The 9,191-nt window shown below is 38.2% G+C and overlaps 2 protein-coding genes across 2 annotated transcripts in view; one reads left to right on the top strand and one right to left on the bottom strand.

Annotated features, from left to right (window-relative positions):
* Nucleotides 1–1,847, bottom strand: part of Msh6 (DNA mismatch repair protein Msh6) — a 180,944-nt gene extending 179,097 nt beyond the window's left edge. The window contains exon 1 of the mRNA XM_081752554.1: nt 1,532–1,847. Within this exon, the coding sequence (XP_081608680.1) occupies nt 1,532–1,715 (184 nt within the window). The 5' untranslated portion in view covers nt 1,716–1,847. The remainder of the gene's footprint in view (nt 1–1,531) is intronic.
* A 1,149-nt stretch (nt 1,848–2,996) lies between these two features.
* On the top strand, nt 2,997–8,963 carry LOC145682282 (uncharacterized). The gene is made up of 2 exons (XM_081753860.1): nt 2,997–3,014; nt 3,831–8,963. Exons 1-2 carry the CDS (start codon nt 2,997–2,999, stop codon nt 8,961–8,963), a joined length of 5,151 nt encoding a protein of 1,716 aa, XP_081609986.1.
* Nucleotides 8,964–9,191: the final 228 nt, after the last annotated feature.

The following is a 9,191-nucleotide window of genomic DNA, read 5'->3' on the forward strand; positions in this document are numbered from 1 at the left end:
TATTAAACTTTGGTACAGAAAGGAACCAACCTAGCTACTAACCTATATGGGGGGGGGGACCTGTGTTCTAAAACCTTCCCATTTGGGTTATAGCTCAAGAAGTTATTTATTACTTTCATGTGAATTATTCCATACCGAAACACCAAAAAAGTGGAATAATAATAATTTTTGGTACATACGGTTGAATGTTCCGATTCACTGCTCCGGTAATTTGAATACATCAAGAATCACGTACATAAATTATAGTAATAGGAGCAGTGAATGGGAACAACATTATCCAATAGACAATTAACTATTAACCAATAAGTTTACAAAATATGCGTATTCTCCAGAATGTAAATTCATTTTTGGAACAATATATATGAAAAACGAAAGTGGATAAAACCAAAATCAACGATTAATTTTATATTAAAAACGCTAATGTTTCAAATTTCATTCTAATATACACACGAGAAATTTATATTGTAATCGGCTCAATTATTAATTACGGTAGAAATAAGCAATGTTATATTAATAAAACGAAAGCTATATTTATTTTCTAATTAAAAATACCTGTACAAAACTTAGAATATGATATCTTAAAATTCAAATTTACCATTCAACATACGAAGCTAACCTTAACATACTTAATTAACTTTAAGCTAACACGTCTTCATTATAATTATTTATTTTACAGTCTGAACACAGCATTATGGTGCAAGGGTGCATCCCTAGGGAGCAGGCGCGTCAGCGACAGCGGGTATCCACGTAACCGAGGGTAATAAACAAGTGGATTTTCGTAGTAATAAGAGTTTCTATAGCACTTGTAATGGTTCCACACTTGTAACATAAAATACTACCTTTGACTATTGTGCAGAAATAGTACGCCGTCAGAAAATATCAACAGTCCTTTTTCACGTGCACTTATTTTAACATTCGTAAAAAAAAAAAAAAAAAAAAAAAAAAAATTAGTTTAACGTACCACGAATATGCCCTTTTGGCTAAGGGAAACTATGATTGAGGCAAGTAAATGATGGTGGAATAACTGATGGAATGAGAAAGTGGGAGGAAACGGGAGTACCCCGAAAAAAGGTACGGACACGATGTTGTCCACAAACGTACATGAACCAGGGACCCCACGCACCAGAGGTAAGCGCTCTACCACTGAGCCATCGTACCCACAATTTAACCTTCGTATAGCACTGTACTAGCCTACTATTTAATTCTATCAGCTGGAGAAATTTATTCCTTACAGATATATATTTGTATCCAGAGTATTAAAATTTACCTGTAAAGTTTGCAAAATGTAGCGTACTTAAACCTGGCTTGTCTAAAGAATAATCCAATGAAAATTATTGAATTTCATTGTCTGGTCTCGGTATCACTACCGCGACAAATAATTACGGTGACCCTCAAATTATGTAAACACATATAACCTTGTTTATGTTTAAAAGTTAACTTCAATCTGTTTTAAATAATCACCAATAAAACTGTATTTTATACCTCTACTGTCAGTTTTAGTACCATCGGTAAAAAGAAAGTAAACAAATACCTGGTTCATCTGTTTCTACTCGCGCCTTTTTGGTAGGCGATTTTGTTTCTGCGGATTTTCTTTTATCTTTGTTCTTCAATGGAGAGCCTTTCCCTTTTGTAGATGATTTTGTTCCCGTTCCTTCTGACTTACTATTTCCAGGAGATTTTGTGAAATAATTGAATAATGTATTCTTCTGTGGCATTTCAGTACTTTTGTAGCACTCGCAGATCACTTAGCACAACAGAGTACATGAACAAAACAACTCACCACGCACACTCGTGGGATCCCTTTTCTGCCTACCGGTGCATTGGCGCGAGTTAACACAGATTGCCAGGTTCCGACTAAATGATTTTGATACATGATTTCGTTGATCTTCCTAGATAACTTCAGGGTTCCTATACAAAACAAAAATAGTCACAACCGCTGACAGGGATATTACGAGATGAAGACTTGTGATGGGGTATCTGCAGGCTTTCTTCTACAAAATTGGGCCGCGGTGGCTCAGTAGTAGAGCGTTTTCCTCTGGTGCTTGGGGTCCCGGGTTCAATCCCAGCCCCCACCAAGTGAACTTTGTGGTAGACAAACATCATGTGCGTGGATTTCCTCGGAGTTCTCCCGTTTCCTCCCACTTTCTTCATTCCACCATTTCATTCATTTCTCATCATCACCGTCTCTTTTTGCCTTGCGGGCATAATCGTGGGACGTAAAACTCAAAGATTTCATTTCTTCTACAAAATTTTGTCCTGGGGGAAAAATCAAAATGAGAGGGGGATCACAGGAATATTGCCAATGACACCATAATTTTCATTAGCTTCGGGGAGCTTGCCTCATAGGAGTAAAGAATTTGAGTTTAGGCATGAAAACGTTATCACACATATGATTTCAGTTTAACGTCTAACGATTATGCCCATTTTAGGCTAAGGGAGACGAATGATCTAGGCAAACGAATGAAGATGGTAGAACTTATGGGATGAGAATGTGGGAGGAAACGGGAATACCCGAGAAAACCCATACACGATGTTGTCCACCACAAACTTACTCGACCGGGTATCGAATCAGGGGCCCCAAACACCAGAGACAAGTGCTCTATCACTGAGCCACAGTACCCCATGATGATTTCTCTCTTTCTCTCTCTCTCTCTCTCTCTCTCTCTCTCGATTATTTATAGAATATCCCAAAAGTAATGGCAAAAAGTAGAACCACAGATTCCTGGCACAAAAATGAGGAAAAAAGTTTATATGATCTATAGTCCGGAAGTTGGCCGGGTTCGTTTTAACTCTGTTGGATTTGTTATGGCAACATTTGTGCCGAGTTTTGTTCTTCTTTTGTTTTTTTTTTTGTTCTTCGCTCGCTCGTTTGTATCAGCTGTAGTGCAAGTGCTAATGTTAGAATAAAAATAGTATTTTTTGCCTTCTATAATATAATATTAACGTTTTATTGTAACATCTGGCGACCGTGACACGACTGAAAAACAACTTAAATAATGGAGAAGGCAAAAAGAGTGAGAACAGTGGCGAGAGCTGTATTTACAAAAATCGCAAAAAATGTGGAGCAGTGCTGTAATGCCGCGAATGTGAACATTGACGAACTTAAAGCAGTGTTGTCAGATTCATAATAACAAATTTCCCGCTCAAACACCTGAAATATCCCGATCGCTCGCAAAATTTCCCGCCAAGGAAGAATATCAATAATTAATTTAATTAATAATAAATTATGAAATTATTAATATAATGATTAATTAATTAAAGTTAAAATCAAATAGCTATGAGCAATCAATCAAAAGTACATCTTTTCCTGCGGAAGGAGAAATTTATCATAGGGCTATTCTTCTGTTTTCTAACTGTAGTTTATTTGGTATAGTGAGAAATATACATTTTGTGTGTGTGTGTGTGTGTGTGTGTGTGTGTGTGTGTGTGTGTTCTACTTCCAAGCATATTCTATCTTCCTACCCCTCACTTCAACTTAACATTCCATTAATATATAGTAAGAGAGGGGTCCTCCCTTCTTTCTTTTTGCAGAAAATGGATATTGGCGCGATTAACATTCAATTCCATTTGGTTCGGTTTATAAACCTCTCTTGCTGTTCTGGTTCTCTTGATCTTCAAAGACGCTTCCAATCTATGTATTATTCCAAGTAATGAGAGATAAAGACAAGGAGTGAGAAAGAGATTACATGAAAAGGAAGAAAAGTTGACAGAATTTCCCGTTTTCAACCAGAATTTCCCACATTCCCGCCAATGTTAAAAATTTCCCGTTTTGCGGGAAATTTCCCGCCATCTGACAACACTGACTTAAAGTGAACTTCGAATTATTGGAGGATAAATACAGGGTAGTTGATGAAGCACACAATGAATACATTGAACTGTTATTAAAAGAAGAATTCCAAGAAGATGATTTGATTCAGGAAACAGAAGCACAAGATAAGTATGTTCTGACATTTTATAGTCTTCGTACGAAAGTTCAAGAGTTGATCGATAAGCATGCATCAAATTCAACTCGTGATACAGACAGTGTTTCGACAGAAGGTAAGAAACGGGGTATTAAGTTACCGGTAATTGAATTGAAGAAGTTTGATGGTGACTTAAAGAATTGGTTACCGTTTTGGAGTCAGTTCAATCGAATCGATGCGGACACGAATATCGCAAACAGTGACAAATTTCAATATTTAGTTCAGGCCACTCTACCCGGTTCAAGAGCACGCCAATTTGTTGAAAGTTTCCCGTTATGTGAAGAAAACTATCCGAAAGTGATTGAAGGTTTGAAGTCACGTTTCGGTCGTGAAGATACATTGGTAGAAGTGTATGTGAGGGAACTTTTAAAACTGGTGTTAAGCAATTTGAACAGTAATAAGCAATTAGAACTCAGTGCCTTGTACGACAAAATTGAGTCACAATTACGAGCATTAAGTACATTAGGAGTGACGACAGACAAATGCGCAGCAATGCTGTACCCACTAGTGGAATCGTGTTTACCTGAGGAACTTTTGCGAGCATGGCAAAGGGGAACTACGAACTATGGAGAATCTACAGTGGAAAATAGACTGGAAAATTTAATGTTGTTTGTGAGAAAAGAAGTTGAAAGTGAAGAGCGAATAGCACTTGCAGTTGCGGGCTTTGATTTGAAAGATACTTCCAGTGCGATAAAGAAAAGGAAGGATCGAAGTAGTCCCACAGAAACTGTTCCAACAGCGGCAGAGTTAGTTAATTGTAAAGGTGACCCAGAGAAATGTATTTTTTGTAGTGATTTTCATGTTAGCGAAGAGTGTTCGAAGGCACGTAACTGGTCTTTCGAGGAAAAAACAAAGGTGTTAAAAGCAAAAGGTTGTTGTTTCAAATGTCTAAAACCGGGGCATGTTAGCAGTAGATGTAGAGTAAAATTAAAATGCGCCAAGTGCAAGGGACAACATTCATACATTATGTGCAAGGGACCAAAAGGTAACAAGGAAAATGACGGTACAGTGAAACAAAGTGTAACGAAACCGGTTATTGAAAATACATTAACTAATAACGTGTATGCCGAAACGTTTTTGCAAACATTAGTTGTAAAAGTAAGGGGTCAAGAGACAGAAAGGGAGGTAAGAGCAATTATAGATACAGGTTCCCAACGATCGTACATTCGAACAGCTACCGCATTGGAAATGGGATACGAAAGTGTTAAAAAAGAAAGTGTTATGCATGCACTCTTTGGAGGTATTTGTTCTGCACCTTATGAACATAGTTGTTATCAAGTTAGGTTGTATAGTCTGAAAGGAGATTATGCATGCAATTTTGAAGCGCTGAACCAAGATACAATATGTAGCAATGTGACGTCAGTGGTTGAAGGTCCTTGGATACAGGAGTTAAAAAATTTTGGTGTAGAAATTTACGACAGGAACCCTGGCGCGATAGAAATTTTAATTGGTTCTGACATTGCAGGAAAACTTTTTACTGGGAAAAGAATTGTGTTGAAGTCCGGATTGGTAGCTATGGAAACATTGCTTGGTTGGGTTTTAATGGGCAAAGTTAAAGTACGTGGTGATGTTAAATTCTCGTCTATGGCAACGATGTCCATGTTTTGTAAAGAAGCATCTATAGCGGATTTATGGCGGTTAGATGTTCTTGGTATCACAGATCCTGCGGAAAAGAAGACAAAATTGGAAGCTCAGCAAGCAGTAATGGATTACTTTAATAAGACCGTAGCTATTAATGAGGAGAAGAGGTACGAAGTAATGTTACCTTGGATAGAAGGACATCCTACACTTCCTAGTAATATTGAGATGTGCAAAAGAAGATTGAATACACTTATTGCTAAGTTGAAGAAGGAAAACCGTTACGAAGACTATCAACAAGTGTTGAATGAATGGATATATGATGGCGTAATAGAAGAAGTTCCACCAGAAGAAAAGGATAGAGAAGGGCATTATTTACCTCATCGCCATGTAGTCAAGGAAAGCAGTACGACGAAAATACGTCCCGTCTTCGATGCATCAGCCAGGGAGAAAAATTATCCTTCATTGAATCAGTGTTTAGAGAAGGGTATTAATTTGATCGAAATGATACCCTCAATTTTGATAAAGTTTAGGTTAAATAGAATCGGAGTTGTATCCGATATCAAGAGAGCATTTTTACAAATTAGTGTTTGTAAAAGAGACCGTGACTTTTTGAGATTTTTGTGGGTTGACCAGGAGGGAAACGAAAAGATATTTCGTCACAAGCGTGTAGTTTTTGGGGTGAACTGTAGTCCATTTTTGCTGTGTGCAGTGATAGAACATCATCTTAAGTTAGAAATGGAAAAACAAAGAGAAGGAAAAAGCCAATATTCCAGAGAAGTCATCGCTCAGCTTTCGAAGTGCTTTTATGTGGACAATTGCGTTACCAGCGTAAGGAATGAAGAGGAGCTTCATCACTTCATTAATGAAAGTACCCAAGTAATGGCGAAAGCTGGATTTGAGCTGAGAGGGTGGGAGCACACTTCTTTTGGAGAGATGGAGCAAGACAACGGAGTACCAGTCTTAGGTCTACAGTGGGAAACGAAATCTGACACTTTGGCAATAAGACCAGAATGCTGCGACGGGTTGATACCAGAAGTTCTTACTAAGAGGGTTATTTTGTCGTTTGCAAATAGGATATTTGACCCCATAGGGATTACTTCTCCAGTGACGTTGTATCCAAAGATCCTTTTGCAAGAAATTTGGCGATTGGAATTAAGTTGGGACGAAGAAGTACCAGGGGCAGTAAGGAAGAAATTTTTACAGTGGGTAGGTGAATTGCCTTTGTTGAAAGAACTTTCATTTCCTAGATGTATCCAAGGAGATTCAGAAAATTGTAGTCTACATGTGTTCTGTGATGCAAGTGAAAGAGCCTATGCTACGGCAGTTTTTCTTAGAACTGTTACAAGAGAAAACATTAATGTGCAGTTAGTACAAGCCAAGACAAGAGTTGCTCCTATAAAGAAATCAACCATAGCAAGATTAGAATTATTGGCAGCTACTATTGGTGGGAGACTAGCTACTTCTGTGATTGAGGCCTTGAATCTTGAAGGTATACAGATTTATTATTGGACAGATTCTACAACAGTTCTTGCATGGATTAAACGAGATGAGCAATGGAATACTTTTGTTTGGAATCGAGTGCAAGAAATCCGAAAATTAAGTGAAAAGGAAACTTGGCATTACGTACCAGGAACCATGAATCCGGCGGATTTACCATCGAGAGGATGTACTTCAGAACAACTGCTTGAGTCAAAATGGTGGGAAGGTCCTTCGTGGCTGCGACGACCCAAGGAGGAATGGCCAGAACAGAAGTATGAGTACAAAGAAGAAATCATTACGCAGGAAAAGAAAAAGACGGTCTCATCAGTTATGCTTAATGTTGGAAAGGAGGACAGTGACTGGTATTATCGGTATCCTTCCAAATACGAAAAATTAGTTCGCATAATAGGTTGGATGAAAAGATTTATTCATAATTGTCGTTCTAAGCAAAGAAGAAGCAACGAGTTGTCTGTTGAAGAATTGTTGTCAGCAGAGAAGACAGTTATTAGACTTGTTCAAACAGATTCCTTTGAGGGTGTTGGCGACAAGAATTTGAAATCTTTGTGTCCGTTCGAAGACAATGACAAACTCATCAGAATAAAAACCAAAATTACAGAACTTTCAGATGTTGAAACCTTCCGTTATCCAGTTGTGTTGCCAAGCACACATCCAGTAGTAAAAATGTTAGTGTACGATAAACATGTGGAAGCTTGTCACGTTGGTGTTCAAGGTTTGTTGAGTCTTCTTAGGGAACAGTTTTGGATACTCAAAGGAAGAAAAACTATTCGATCTATAATAAAGCAATGTGTCATATGTAAACGATATACTGCCAAGAAGTTGGAACCAATCCCTGCAGCTCTACCCGAAGATAGAATCAGAGATGCAGCAGTGTTTGAAGTAACGGGAGTGGACTTTACCGGACCAGTTAGACTACGAGATGGAGGAAAAGCTTGGATTTGTATATTTACCTGTGCAGTATATAGAGCAGTGCATTTGGAGCTTGTTTCCGGATTATCAACGAGTGACTTTCTTCAAGCCCTTAGAAGATTTATAGCGCGTCGAGGCCGTCCTTCGGTCATTTACAGTGACAATGGCACGAATTTTGTTGGCACAGAAAATTTATTGGGCAGACTGGATTGGAAATGTATAACGTCTTTTGCAGGTGTGAAACGCATCAAGTGGAAATTCAATCCACCCAGTGCTGCTTGGTGGGGTGGATGGTGGGAGCGTTTAATTCGATTAATGAAAGGACTGTTAAGGAGAATACTTGGGAAGGCTTCTCTAAATTATGAAGAATTCATTACAGTGTTGTGTGACTGTGAAGCTGTCATGAATGGTCGGCCGTTAACTTATGTTTCTGATGATAGTTCGGATTTATTAGCTTTAACTCCAGCTATGTTTCTGCAGCAAGTTAGAGAAGTAGGAGTACCGGATCTCGACAACTTGGAATCCGTTAACCTACAAAAACGGTTGAGATATTGTCATAAACTCAGGGAACAGTTACGCAGTAGATTTCGCAGTGAATATTTGGGACAGTTGGTGCAGCATTGGAAATCTAGAAGAGACCATAGTGAAATCAAAATAGGGGATGTTGTACTTGTAGAAAACGAGAACTTGAAACGTTTAGAATGGCCTTTAGCAAGAGTTGTTGAAATATTACCTGGACGTGACGGTGAAGTACGACTTGTGCGGTTGAAGACACGTACCGGATTGATGATGAGACCAGTGCAACGAGTTTTTCCCCTGGAAGTTCATTCAAATGAGATACCACAGGTGTTGAAAGAACCAGCAGTGTATCGTAGTGATGAACAAATGGACGGAGTGAGTGATAAAAACACAGAGACTGAATGTGAAACAAAACTTCAAACTGTTACAACTCGAACTGGTAGAAAAGTGAAACCTCCTACCAGATTAGATCTTTTGTGTATACTTAAAAAATAAATAATGTTTGTTGTGGTTGAGTTACTAGTTCCCTCAACGTAACTCAAGGTGGGAGGATGTTGGATTTGTTATGGCAACATTTGTGCCGAGTTTTGTTCTTCTTTTGTTTTTTTTTTTTTTGTTCTTCGCTCGCTCGTTTGTATCAGCTGTAGTGCAAGTGCTAATGTTAGAATAAAAATAGTATTTTTTGCCTTCTATAATATAATATTAACGTTTTATTGTAACAAA

Source organism: Thermobia domestica, chromosome 3 (genome assembly GCF_964235325.1).
Source record: "Thermobia domestica chromosome 3, izTheDome1.hap1.1, whole genome shotgun sequence".
NCBI classification, from domain to species: domain Eukaryota; kingdom Metazoa; phylum Arthropoda; class Insecta; order Zygentoma; family Lepismatidae; genus Thermobia; species Thermobia domestica.